Source organism: Thamnophis elegans, chromosome 14, assembly GCF_009769535.1.
Source record: "Thamnophis elegans isolate rThaEle1 chromosome 14, rThaEle1.pri, whole genome shotgun sequence".
Taxonomy (NCBI): domain Eukaryota; kingdom Metazoa; phylum Chordata; class Lepidosauria; order Squamata; family Colubridae; genus Thamnophis; species Thamnophis elegans.
Window position 1 is genome coordinate 27,549,949 of NC_045554.1, and position 14,216 is coordinate 27,564,164.

The 14,216-nt window shown below is 42.3% G+C and overlaps 1 protein-coding gene across 1 annotated transcript; it reads right to left on the bottom strand.

The window, feature by feature from the left end:
• Positions 1-298: 298 nt before the first annotated feature.
• Positions 299-13,819, bottom strand: HSDL1 (hydroxysteroid dehydrogenase like 1). The gene is made up of 5 exons (XM_032231367.1): positions 13,727-13,819; positions 10,647-10,880; positions 7,578-8,023; positions 4,816-5,043; positions 299-3,178 (listed from the first exon to the last, which is right to left on the bottom strand). Exons 2-5 carry the CDS (start codon positions 10,864-10,866, stop codon positions 3,098-3,100), a joined length of 975 nt encoding a protein of 324 aa, XP_032087258.1. The 5' UTR covers positions 10,867-10,880; positions 13,727-13,819; the 3' UTR covers positions 299-3,097.
• Positions 13,820-14,216: the final 397 nt, after the last annotated feature.

Sequence of the window (14,216 nt, forward strand, 5' to 3'; positions counted from 1 at the left end):
TGTTCTGTTCTCTCATTTATTTTGTTCAGAATAAGAATGCTTGGGAATATTATATATTTACATATTAAAATCGTTCTGTACTTTGCCATTCTGTCCAAAATGCAGAAAATATTTTTATTCATGCGTCTTTCTGCCATGTTAATTCATTTACTGTATATTTTCTCTTTTGTATTCTTAATTACTCTGTTGCTATGTTTTAAACTCTACAGATTTATTTCTATTTAGCTGTTGTGATTGCTAGTCCTAATGGAAGCAAAGGATACCGTGTAAATATATATATAAACAAGAGCCACAAATATTTCCATAGGAGTAAGACTTTACTAGAGCAAACACTTGTCAGTTCAAACCACTTGACATTATGGCTAAGACTTTAAAAGAAAAAAAAAAGATGATCCAGTTCAGTTTGATATCATGACTATAACTCCAGGTCTAACACATAGTAGAAAGTTCTGCTCACTTAAAAACAGAAGGTTCCTTCTCTATTTGCTTTGAGGACTAAGTAACTTCTGACTTATCTTTTTAAATAGTTTTGCACAGCCAGCAAATCTGCTAGTTGAAGAGGGGGGAAGTATCAATTTATTCATGTGGCTAGATCGCTCAAAATCTTGGAAGCTTGTTATTACATCTAATAAAAAACCAAGCCATGCTGTGGCATCTTTGCCTTTGTTTTAGAATATTAAGCAAAGAGTTTGTCCACCATGATTTATGGCTTTCAACGCTGTGGGTTTATTTACCAAACCATGGTTTACAAATTCAGGGCCAAACAAGTATACAAACCGGGTCTAACAGCTGCTAGCATTGTTCATAACCCTTACTTGCTGCTTTACTTTTACACCACTGTACAATTTTCATTCCTATGTGTCCTGTCCCCAAAATGTTGGGAAGCAGAGCTGGGGTGTTTTTTTTGTTTTTTGTTTTTTACCAATCCTGGTTCAATGGTCTCTAAGGTGTGGGAAGTATACCCCAAAAGGACAGTGCCAGAAACCTCACTACACCAGAAACCTCAGAAAACAGTGCCAAGAGACTTTAGCCAGCCCTTCCCCCATTAAGAAAACCCCAGGCAAAAGCACCACCTGAAAGGAACACTTAAGTAGAGCCATTAAGATAAGGGGAATCAGGCTAAAAATAAATTCTCCAAGGTAAACCGAAACTCCAGCTGAGTCTCTTGGCACTATTTTCTGAGGTTTCTGGTGGTGTGAGGTTTCTGGCCCTGTCCTTTTGGGGTATACTTCCCATAAAGGCTACAAAAAAGAGGAGACAGCCCCCCCCCAACCTCATGTACCTGTCTTAACTCGGGATAACTGTGCCCTGATTCTAGAGAGCACATCCAACTCAAAAGAGACCAGCAGCAAACAGTTCATCAGCCACCCTGTCTGGGGAGAAGACCCGTATTTCCGTGACAGCTTTCACAGAAATTAAACCTAATGGATGCTTAAAATTGTTCACGGCCCTCTTGCAACTGGTCAATCGGCCCATTTTAGATACACTGTAGGACCACTCTTTCCCCAGCCAGCCAGCAGTGGGAGGGAATAAGAAGACATATTTTTCCCCATACAGAAGAATTCATAAAATAACTTCATCTACAGCTACGGTGCTAACAATCGTCCTGTTTACCTCAGTAAAATAAAATAAAATCCAGAACAGTTCAGAATTTGTCTCCTTTCCAGAGATTAACACTTCTAGAGCAAGACAGTTTGGGAAGTTGTGAAAGAACCTGTATAGCAGGGGTGTCAAACTCAAGGGCTGTGAGCCAGACCCAGCCTACGGGATGCTTAGATCTGGCCCATGGGGCCACCCTGGAAACAGCGAAGGACTGGCCCGCGGTGTCTCTGTCAGTGAAAACGGAGCTCTGGAGGGCCTCACATGGCCCTCCGGAGCTCCATTTCCGCTGGCAGAGGGCTGCAGGAGGCCATTGCAGCCAGAAATGGAGCTCAGGAGCCCTTTTTCGCTGGCATAGCACTCGGGCCACTCTATGTGCTCCTGACACAAGTGATGTCGAGCTGGCCATACCCACTCTGGCCCCGCAAGGTCAAACAGAACCCTGATGCGGCCCTCCATGAAGTCGAGTTTGATGCCCTTGCTGTATAGCAACCCTTAGCCTTGTAGTGAGGCTGAAAAGTCAAGGACTCTGGGCCACCAACACCCCCGTGAGACAGCCATGTCAAGTCGAGATCCTAACATCCATCACAGCACTGACCACTAAGTAGACGCCATACACATACAACAACATGATTTCCTGATAAAAGCACAAGATCACACTGGTTTGAAGAAGGAAATCTCCGCTGAACAGTTGTATCCTGAGATAGCTTTGAGGGTAACATTGCATCAAACTCCCATCAGATATCATTCAGTGTGGGTTGATGAGCGTAGTAGCCCAGCGCACGAGGTTGGAGAAAGTTGATCTGCGACGCCCCATTGGCAGCTATTTCTTTCTTTTTTGCTCTTCTGGAACCCAAGTTCTTCAACAACTCAATTTCTCCGTCACCTACAGCTTTCTTCGGACTTTCATGGAGGAGCCACGAAGAACTCTACATAAATGATGCCTCGGGGTGGAGAATACTATTCCGGCTCTCTAAAAGTTTGTTTCAAGGGTTTTCTTTCAGCTACGTCTAAGCTAAACTTCCTTCGAATCTCAAGTACATGATTTCAAACAAATAATGCTGTCAACTTGTAAAGCATTTCCATGCCTATTATCAAGTTGACATTGGAAGAAAGAGGGGGAAGAATTCCATGCAAACCTTCGACCAGGGTCGGAATCTCAGATTTTTACAGCAGGTGTGTGAGGCATGAAATTTTACAACCTGCTGCAGCACTTCATTGGTGGGTGTGATTTACGACACAGACTGAGGGGAGGGGAGACACAGGGGTAAAGTTCAGCCACCATTAAATGGAAATCAGATCTGTCTCTGTGGCAGGAAAAGCCAAAATGTTGCTCCTAATAAATGACTGGATTTCTTTTGAACTTTGTCTTGAGGCTCGTAAATTAATTAGGGCATCTTTTGGGAACCTCACAAATGCAAGCAAGAAAGGATTCCTGTTGTAGCTACAGTCCAGATGTTATCGGTGCTCAAGGCAAGATCTTTGCAGGCATTTTTTTTCAAAGTGACTTCTGGCAATAATTTATCCTGGGTACCATCCAAGCCCAGAACCATTCAGGAACAAACCTTGCAAAAATCATCTGCAAGATAAAAGAAGGGGTGGGATTTTTTTTTTCCACACAGAAGAATTTTATAAGACAACATCATCTACAACTTAAAGGGTTAACGATAATCTTGCTTATCATGGCAAAATAAAAATAAAATCCAAACTGGCTCAGAATTTGTCTCCATTCCAAATCTTCCTATTCCTTCTTTTTCAAAAGGAAAAGGTAGAAACTTTTACAAACCTTGAGCAATGAAATAAATCAAAAGTTAGCAATTAAAGGCTTAAACATATGAAGAACAGTTGCAGGCACTGGGAATGTCTAACAAAGAGAAGGACTAGGGGAGACAGGATAACAGTCTTCCAATATTTGAAGGGATGTCACAGAGAGGAGAGGGTCAACCTATTCTCCAAGGCAGGACAAGAAGCAATGGATGGAAATTAATCAAGGAGAGAAGCAACCTAGACTGGGGGAGAAACTTTCTGACAGTCAGAACAATTAACCCGTGGAACGACTTGCCTACAGAAATCGTGGGTGAGCCATCACTGGAGGTTTTCAAGAAGAGACTGGACAGACTTTAGTCCAAAATGGTAGAGGGTCTCCTGCTTGAGCAGGGGTTGGACTAGAAGACCTCCAAGGTCCCTTCCAACTCTGGTATTTTGTGATCTATCACTGCTCTTTAAGGCAGGGGCTCAACCTTTTTCAACTTTTTTATCCTGAAGAAACCCTTGAAATAATTTTGCAATTCGGAAAATTGAAAATTTCTTCAGGAAACCCTGACATAAACATGGCAACATATACAAAAACTTCACAATGCAGTTCCTCTCTACACTACACAACCCACATTTTACCGCAATAAAAAGCGGCAGGCTGGCAACTGAGTTGCGGTATTTACAAATTCGCAGCAACACAAAAGCTAGTTGTGTGATGCCCAAAATTCAAAACATGGTGGGTTATTTATTTATTTTTTCAATCTCTCAGGGAATCGCATGTGAGAAAGGCTGCTTAGCTCATGTTTAAACTCCTGCCCAATCTTGGGTCTTGTTATGGCCTGCCAGCAGCGAGCGTAGTTGGCAGTAGATTCGGACAGTGAGAAGATTGGGGAGGGACATTGGCCAGTCTTGGAGTCTGGGGAAGGCTCAGATGAGGGCTCTGCGTCGGAGGCAGAGAGGGGGCCAAGGCCGTCTGACAGTTATCAGCTGCCTTCAGAGTCAGAGATCAGTGCGGCAGACGAACAGCTGGAGCCTGTTCCCAGTGTGCGCATGCGCAGAGTTGCCAGACGAAGGGAACAGCTAAAGAACAGGGGTCCACTTGGGAGTAAGGCCACAGGTGGACAATGAATGGCCCCTCCCAGAGGAAATAAAAGAGGAGCAAAAGGAGAGTAGAGTTTGCAGGAGACAATTAATTCGCTTAATTTCGTGATTCTCTGAGACTCCTTGCCAAGTCCTGCAGATATCAGCCTGGCAGCTCTCCAAGTCAGATAAGGTCTGTGACTGTAAATCCTCCCTTGAAAAACTTTACTGGATGTGAATGAACAGAATTCATAGTAAATTCATAAAAGAGGTTTTTGTTGGACAAAGAAGTTTGCTTCATGCTCTTAGGAAGGTCAGGTCTGCTCATCCTAGCAACAGCAAGAGAAAAATACACAGAAGCTACGGAAAAAGCAATCTTACCAAGAGCGTATGTGGCCAATATCCTGTGGTCCTTCGGGAGACTCCGAGGGTGGTGATGGCGTGACAAGCATACTCATCCGGAGAAGGCACGAAAAAGCTCATTTTGGAGAGGGTGCTACTCAGCTTTGTCACGTTGGGGCAAACGAAGAACGGAATTAAGCTCTGGATGAAAATGCCCTGAGGGGCATATTCATAGTGAAGGGATCTACTGAAGTGATCCAGGTAAGTCTGTGGAGAATAAAAGATGAGGAGGGGATCCCCGTTAAAGAAATGAAATTCTGGGTTTAGACTATATAAGAGGGGACCAAGGGTGAACAAGGAGTGACTCCCTAAGTGGTACATTTAATTGATTAACTTAATTAGGCTCATACAACAGTGAACCCATAAAGCGATTAAACAAACTGAGTCGAATATGTTAAGTCATAAAAAATATGCAACCAAGGTGAACCCTGATCAAGATTACCTTATTTTCTTGCAGCTGCTCAGATTTTACCTGATGTGTGAATCAACCAATGAGAAAACTCCAATTCTAACATTAAACTCAGGCTGGACAATTCAAACCTAAATTTTCAAGTTGTAAAAGTTTCAAAGAATCAGGCTATCAAACTCTGGCAAAATGATTAATACTTTGGTTACTGTAGTCCTTTCCTTCCTATCTTCCTTCCTTCCTCTCTTTCTTCCTTCCTTCCCTCCTTATACAACTTATACAATAGCAGAGTTGGAAGGGACCTTGGAGGTCTTCTAGTCCAACCCCCTGCCTAGGCAGGAAACCTTATACTGTTTCAGACAAATGGCTATCCAACATCTTCTGAAAGACTTCCAGTGTTGGGGCATTCACAACTTCTGGAGGCAATTTGTTCCACTGATTAATTGTTCTAACTGTCAGGAAATTTCTCCTAAGTTGCTTCTCTCCTTGATTAGTTTCCACCCATTGCTTCTTGTTCTACCCTCAGGTGCCTTGGAGAATAGTTTGACTCCCTCTTCTTTGTGGCAACCCCTGAAATATTGGAAGACTGCTATCATGTCTCCCCTGGTCCTTCTTTTCACTAAACTACCCATGCCCGGTTCCTGCAACCGTTCTTCATATATTTTAGCCTCCAGTCCCCTAATCATCTTTGTTACGCTTCTCTGCACTTTTTCTAGAGTCTCCACATCTTTTTTACATCGTGTAAACTGAATGCAGTTTTCTAAGTGTGGCCTTACCAAGGCCTTATAAAGTGGTATTAACAATTCACGTGATCTTGATTCTATCCCTCTGTTTACGTAGCCTAGAATTGTGTTGGCTTTTTTGGCAGCTGCTGCACACGGCTGGCTCATATTTAAATGGTGGTCCACTAGGATTCCAAGATCCCCCTTACAGTTACTACTGTTGAGCAAGGTACCACCTATACTGTACCTGTGCATTTTGTTTTTCTTGCCTAAATGTAGAACCTTACTCTTTTCACCATTGAATTTCATTTTTTTAGATAGTGCCCAATGTTCAAGTTTGTCAAGATCCTTCCATTCTTCCTTCCTTCCTTTCCTCCCTTCAAACTGTCATGTCCATTATAGGTAGACTCCATTATAGTCATATTTTGAGGACTATCTGGTAGATAAAATGTGGGGCTTTCCCTAGCTGAAGTCCATGCTCTACCTGAGAACTCACTTTATTACTCTGGGCAAATTATTATTATTAATATTTATTAAATTTATATGCCACCCATCTCACTATCCAGCAACTCTGGGTGGCTTACCTCATAGTAATGTAACAATATAAAACAATGTAAAATTAAAAATTAATTTAAAAAAATTGAGCATTATAAATTAAAACATTAAAATTAACAACAAACTGGATACAACGGGCCAATATGTAAATGGGGGGTAGGGATGTGGTCTTCTCCCAATCTACTAACCACCTCCCAAATGGGGAACTGCTATCAGGCACAAAAAGATCAGGACTATACATTAAGTTGCAGTTCAAAGCTTTAATGCTCAATTCTATGCACAAGAATCTAGACAGCTCAAGTGCAATATTAAATTGGCGTTAGAAAAGGGACGATGGAATTCAGGAAGGATTGATTTTAGATCTTGGGGTCCTGAGCTGGTTGTTTTCCTGCACACATTTCAATGCCTAAAGCAGGCAACATCATCAGTGAAATAGACTTTGGATGGGTCACTGGGACCAGAGCTTAACTCTGCCAAGCTTTTGGATTCATGCTAGACTCCATCTACAGGGAAATTCTCCTGGAATATGTGCTTTGGGCTGTTCTAGGAGTCATGTTTCTATGGTGCCTTCCTATTGGCCAATTGGTGTGTTGATGGCTGATGATTGGCTGTCCTTTCCTTGTGCTGCCAAGTCCTCGGTTCCAAAGTATTTGATAAGCTGGGGATAATTCATCAGTAATTCAACACTATCAGTGTTTATTGTGTTACCGAGTTTGGGTAATGAAACATCTGCAAGAAAACAATCAAGCTCAGAGAGTGCCCAAGTCCCCTCGTTTCAACCCTGAGCTACAAATATTCTCTTTTACTGGACTTAAACCATTTGTGGGAACGCAATGACTCTAGGCTGATGACACGCTTAACTCCACCCTCACCAGCTCTGCCTTCTCTTTTCCTACAATCGCTCTCCTTTTAGTACCTACTTGATAGGGAAATTGTACTCTAAGGATAAAATGAGGGAGCAATCATCTCCTCAGGTGCCGACCAGAGTCCTCTTCACCAAAGGACCAGTTAGGAAATGAACACCCAACTGGCATCCCTTTTCCCCTGTTGACGTGTACCTTGGAGGCCGAATATGCTGTGTACCGGGGACAGGGATTGCAGCAGCTGATAGAAGAAATGTTGACGATGGCCCCCTTCTTCCTCTGCACCATGCCCGGCAACACCAAGTATGCCATCATGTTTGCGGCTCCAATGTTTACATTGATGAACTCCCAAATCTGAGCCTCTGTCAAATTGGTGAAGGAATTGGGCAGAGGGTCAAGGACCCCGACATTGTTGACCAAGACACCAATCTCTTTGTCTTCCAGAACCTTCTTAATGACCGGATAGGCCTCGCGGCCCCTATTAAAATCCGTCACGACAGTCATGGTGCTGATGTTGTAAGTCTCCATGATCTCTTTAGCGGAAGCTTCTAATTCTTCCTGGTTCTGGCTAATCAAGATGAGGTCAATTCCACAACTGGCCAGCTCTTTAGCGTAGGAAAGGCCGATGCCCGAGGTTCCTCCTGCAAGGAAGCAGAGACACATGGGTGTTCTGATCCAGCTCCCCAAACACGACCAACCCTCTGAAGTTAAATCAATGATTTCTTTATTAGGAGCGCCAGCAGCCCCTGAAAAAAGTTTCTCTCTCACCGCAGGCTAACAAGTCCATCTGGCTGGAAGATGAATAGTTGTCTGCCACTGTCAGAGTTCCAAAAACATCTACTTATCTCCGCCCCCTGCCTTTTATCCCCAGGGGTAGGATGGGCCTTTGCGAGCAGCGGTGGCTCTTCCATCCCAAGGACCAACCCACGGATTTCCTTTGCTCTCCTCTCCTCTGCCTTCTGCGCATCCGCGTGTTAGTCACTGGACCCAGCTGTTCCTCTTCTTCCTCATCAGCCACCTTCAGACCTGGGGGCTGTTGACTCTCCATCTGAGGGCTGACGAACGGCCCAGGCTCTGCCTCTGCCTCTCCCTCTCTCTGCCAGCTCCATTCCCTCTTCCCCCTTGAAGCTCCCAGGTTGCCCTGATGCAGACCCTGACTCCCACGCTGTCTCTCCCTGCTTTGATTCGGCTGCTGGAGGGGCCGGCGGCCGACAGGCCACAACAATAGAAGGCAGAAGCAGAGGATACAGGAAATCGTCTTGCCAGGAAGGAAAAATTGATCAGCCAAACCAAACATCTACCAGCGTTTTTCAACCTTGGCAACTTGGAAAACTTCAATTCCCAGAATTCCCCGGCGAGCCTTTTTCTTAGCATTCCCCATTTCAGCTGTAAGTACTCCTTGACTTATGACCACAATTGAACCCAACAATTCTATTGCTAAGCGAGACATTTGTTAAGTGAGTTTTGCCCCCATTTGACTGTGACCGTTTTCTGCCATGGTTGTTAAATGAATCACTGCAGTTGTTAAGTTAGCAACAGAGATGTAAAGTAAATCCCTGCTTCCCCATTGACTTTGCTTGTCAGAAGGTCGCAGAAGGTCGGATCATATGACCTTGGGACACAGCAACCGTCATAAATATGAACCAGTTGCCAAGCATCCGAATTCTGATCTAACAACCATAGGGATGCTGCAACGGTCATAAGTATGAAAAACAGCCATACGTCACTTTTTTCTGTGCCGTTGTAACTTCGAACTATTATTGTCGTTGTAAGTTAAGGATTTCCAGGATTTGGAATGTCCAGTATCCTTCTGTAACATCAGAGCATTCCGGCCAATGCCTCTGGCAGCTTAGCCTTTTCATTCTAACAGTTGGATTTTTCATTCTTTTTTATTATTAATTATTTTATTTTATTTTTGTTACATAATAAAAAGTCTTTTGTGAACAGAGCATTGTCCAAAGTCCTCCTTTAACATTCCCTTCAAAAGACATCATTCATTTTACATTATATTTCCATTATTTCCAATTTTAGCCGTATTACTTTTCTTCTCCTATTTTCCAATTTCTAGTTTTTAACATGTACAGACAATATGATTTTTCTTTCTCTTTAAAATAAACAATTCATCATTTCTTTTCCATCTATTTTCCATTAAAAATATGAATCTTCAAGTTTCAAATTTCAAGTTTTATATAATCAACATAGCATAATTATTTATCAGCTTTAAGGTTCTTAATATAATTTCCACACATTCTAATTAAAACATATTTTTACCCTGTTAACAATCTCTCTTTTTACTGAATCATATCATTCTACTTTTTGTCTATTTCTAAATTTTCTTTCCTCTTTTTCTTCTTTTTGTGTGGCATATATCTTTTCTTCTGTATTTTCCCTCTCACTTTTCGATAGATTTTTTTTTAGTATCTCTCCCCCAAGTTTCTCTTTCCCATCTCCCTTTATTTCTCTCTTTATTTTTGGCTAATTTCTTTTTCGGATGCCCTTTTTTCTTCTCTGCTCTCTTTGTGCCTTTACCACATTGAGTTTTATTTTCCATTTCTACCTTGTTAATTCCTTGTTCATTTACGTTGGTTGTCTGTTCCCATCCTGTCTCTACTTTCAACAATTTTTCTGGTTCCTTTTCTACCTCTTTGTTACCTTTTAATGTTGCTCGTGCACTTTTTAACATTTAGTTGGATGTTTTCATTCTATGTAGGTACCAATTACCAGTTACCAATTATAATATTTTGAATATCCTACTGTTAAACTGAAGGCAGGCATCCATTTTCAGATTTTTCATTTTGCATAGATACAGGCCATTGTTTCTCAACCTTGCTAATTTTAAGACCTGTGGATTTCAATTCCCAGAATTCCCCAGCCAGCTAAGCTGAGCTGGCTGAGGAATTCTGGGAGTTGAAATCCATAGATTTCAAAGTTGCTGAAGTTGAGAAACACTGGCCTGTACCTACACATTATCAGTAGTCCTTCAGAGTTTCATTGGATTTATCAGATTGTAAGCGGAGTTCAAAAACCTTACAAGATGTTGAAGGATGATGTGGCCAGCTTTTCCCAAAGGCTAAATAAAGGCTTGCCGACTATAGAGGCCCCTTGCCCCACAGGATTTAATCAATGGGGGGGGGGGAGCCAATCCACATTATACACTGGAAAAAGGAGTGTGCAGCATCCTTGAACCTCCAATAACAATCCTTGTTATTTTGTTGGAGAAATGATGCATAAAGCCATTGGGGAAGGAGGAGGGGTTTTTCTTACCTGTGACCACAGCCCATTTTCCATACCGCTTGCTTAAGTCAGGCCGGCCAAAGATCCGTGGAACGAAATGCACCCTGATCAGCACGTAGGTATCACTCAAAACGGTGACGCACACCTTGCTCGCATAGAAAGCGCCCACAACCGCCAGCATCTCCATGCAGTAGTGGTAGGACCGTCCGATCTCCCGCATCAAGAGGGAGAAGCTGTCCACCGCAGCCATTGCAACCGAATTATCTTGAAAGAGAAAAACACGAGAGGCATCCGTTAGGACGAATTTATGTGAGGTACAGGCAATCCTGACAAGCACTCGTTTAGCAACCATTTCAAGTTACGCTGACACTGGAAAATAGTGACTTAACCGCCAGTCCTCACACTTAACAATTGCCACAGTATCCCCACGGTCACATCATCATCAGAATTTAGGCTCTTGGCAACTGGCATGTATACATTTTTGCCCAATTTTTGCCTGCAGAATGCTTCTGGAGGTGGGGGAGGTGAAAAATGAGGCACACAGATGCCCTACCTAGCCATCCCCTTACTGCTCCCTCCCATATTTAGGCATACCAGGTGCTTTGACATAACACTTACTTATTTCCTTGGCTCAACTGCCTAACATGTAAAAACAGCCCAGGTTCAAATCCCAGTAAGGGTATGGCTAGCTGATGAGAGCTAAATAGCTTGAAATAGAATTCAATGTGTGTGTGTGTGTCTGTGTGTGTGTCTGTGTCTGTGTGTCTGTGTGTGTCTGTGTGTGTGTCTGTGTGTATGTCTGTGTGTGTGTCTGTGTGTGTGCATATATAACTCTGAAACGCCTCAAGCAATTTCAACCAAACCTGGTTGAAGACACCCCTAAACCCCTCAGGGTGTGTGTTCTGTTAATACAACCTGTTGTGCCTTAAAATGGCTTCTACTGTACTGCCGTAAAATGGTTTCTACTGTACAGCGCAGTGGAGTTGCCATGGTAACAGCTTTACAGGGAGCCACAAGGGGGCTCCCTCTGGTAAGCGGGAAAATCCAACATTAGAAATTATGTTTGGGCCGAACATTTCCCCCCTATAAAACGCCAGGTTATCGGCTAATATATAATAGACTTTCTGTCTTCAGGGCCATTGTCCAACAGGCACCTGCTGACTCGCAAGTCTCTCTATGGATACTGTACCCATGTGCCACAGAAGGGATTGGCAGATATATTAATAGGGCAAAGAGGAAGAAACTGTTTAACTTTCTTGGCATTTCTGAAAAAAGTTATAATGAAAAATTACAAGAAAAAGGACTTAGGCCCACATATGTATGAAATCTCTATGAAAGACTGGTTTTGCAATCGCAATATTTTTCCAAGCCATCTTTATTTTCAAGAATATATGATAAAGAGACACTGACACGCTTTGCAAATGTTACCCTAGAAACCTATAATGGCTTATTGCGATTTCCAGATTTTAGTGATCATAGATCAGAAGAAGCCGGATTGAAGTCGATAGTTGTTTCCAGAAACAAATAATAAAAAAAATATAGGTTGTTGACTGACAAAGGAAAGAAAGAAGCTGAGAATTTAATGAGTCATAATAATAATAAAAAATGAATGACTCCTCTTCAGAAAACAGTGTAATTTTTTTAAAAAACAGGACATTGAAAAAGCAGGAGAATATTTGTCCCAAAGGTGTTTTTTTCAGGAGGCAACTGGACTTTCTTGTTTGTTTGTTTTTTCTTTTTGAAGATGTTTCACTTCTCATCCAAGAAGCTTCTTCAGCTCCGACAGGGGAATGGAAGGATTTACTACCCGGACAGAGCTGAAAAAGCTTCTTGGATGAGAAGCAAAATGTCTTCAAAAGAAATAACAAGTAAGTCCAGTTTCCTCCTGAAAAAGCACCTTTGGGACAACCATGACCTGGAGGACTGAGAATCCCTATAGACTTTTAGCTGTGCAATTTGGGATGAACAGCCTTGGAATAATATGGGAATAGCAATGGATTTCCAGAGGAAAAAATTGTAGACTACAGGAACCATTTGCACTACTCAGGTGACCCTGAAGACACAGGATTCCAAGTGCTTCAAGGACCCTCTCAAAGGATGCAAACGACCAGCTGCTTGCAAAGAATATAAATCCTTCCCTTCCCCATCATCCAGTCAGAGCTGAAGAAGCTTCTTGGATGAGAAGCGAAACGTCTTCAAAAGGGGAAAAAACAAGGAAGTCCAGTTGCCTCCTGAGAAAAAAAGTCCCTTTGGGACAACCAGGACCTGGAGGGCTGAGAATCTCTACAGACAGGACAATATTTCATTTTAAGGTGTTTCTGCCCAACAGAGGACAAAAAGGATGATACAGTCCCCTCTGGTAACCCAACAGGGGGAGCATAGATATCTCCACCTTTAGCACATGTAGCACATTTAGCCAGTACATGGCTGGTGCATTAGCAAACTCATAAACGACATCCTTTCCAAAGGCACACCATTATTGCAAAGCAGGGCATAAGCATCATCTTGAGCACACGGCAAGAATTAATTCCTAGGCTGATTAAGGCAAGCCACTTAAGATAGAATCTCTTTCAAAGATTTTTTTTTCCTTTCCCCTCCTATAAACCCGAACTGAACTTTCTACCCTGGCCCTCCCCATATTCCCCATTGCTGAATCAAGCTAAACCTGGCTGATTTACGTCCCTTTACTCAAAAATTGGAGTCCCTTAATCCAGTGGCAATTGGGTTTCTGGCAGGAACCCCTTGACTAGGTGTCAGAAGGGTCAAACAACTGGCAACTTCAAATCTCAACCAACAAATGCTCTTACACATTGGCAAAAAAACAACAACAACCCCAGAACACAAAATACAAGCTGGGTGGACTGAAGGAATGACCCGGGAATTTACATTTTCTAATTGAGGCAGGCGTCTCTATTCTATTCCGACCTGGCAAACATGATTTTTTGAAAAGAAAGAATCAATCATTTTTTATATTTGTATAGCCATCTCAGATAGGCTGCTGAATAAGATGCAAAAAAATAAATAAATAAGAGGCTCATTCGTCATTGCTTTTAAAATGCAAAAGAAGCAACGGCAAACCCCCAATTTTATTTTGCTTTGTTTGATCTTACCAGGTGTTCTCTGATGCTGGTGGCCTTTGCATCACAATATAACATCTGCACGACTGTAACTTCCTTCTTAATCCAATCTTGTCATTGGTTAAAAACCCTTTCTTTAAGCCGAGTTTGTGTTCTTAGCTAGCAGGAAAACTCGGAACGTGGAGTTTAGAAACAGACCGGCTAATGTAATGGTCCCTGAATCCAATTCCATAGGATTTACAAGCCATTTGTTCCATGTATCCTTCGGAGTCTTTTTTTTCTCTCCTCCAAATGCCCGGCTTCCAGGTCCTGAACGCGGTGTAAGAAAAAGGAATACAGAATTTAAAGACGCCGTGTTTCTACTTTACCTCTGGCGGCCCTTTTCTAAATAAAACTATTTTAAATAATCGAACATTGACATGAATTAATTTGGAGAGACTTCAATTATTTAGAGCGACGCTGTTATACGTATCTTCAAGGAGATTTAAATGTGGTTCAGTGGAAGAGCTACACTACACTTTAC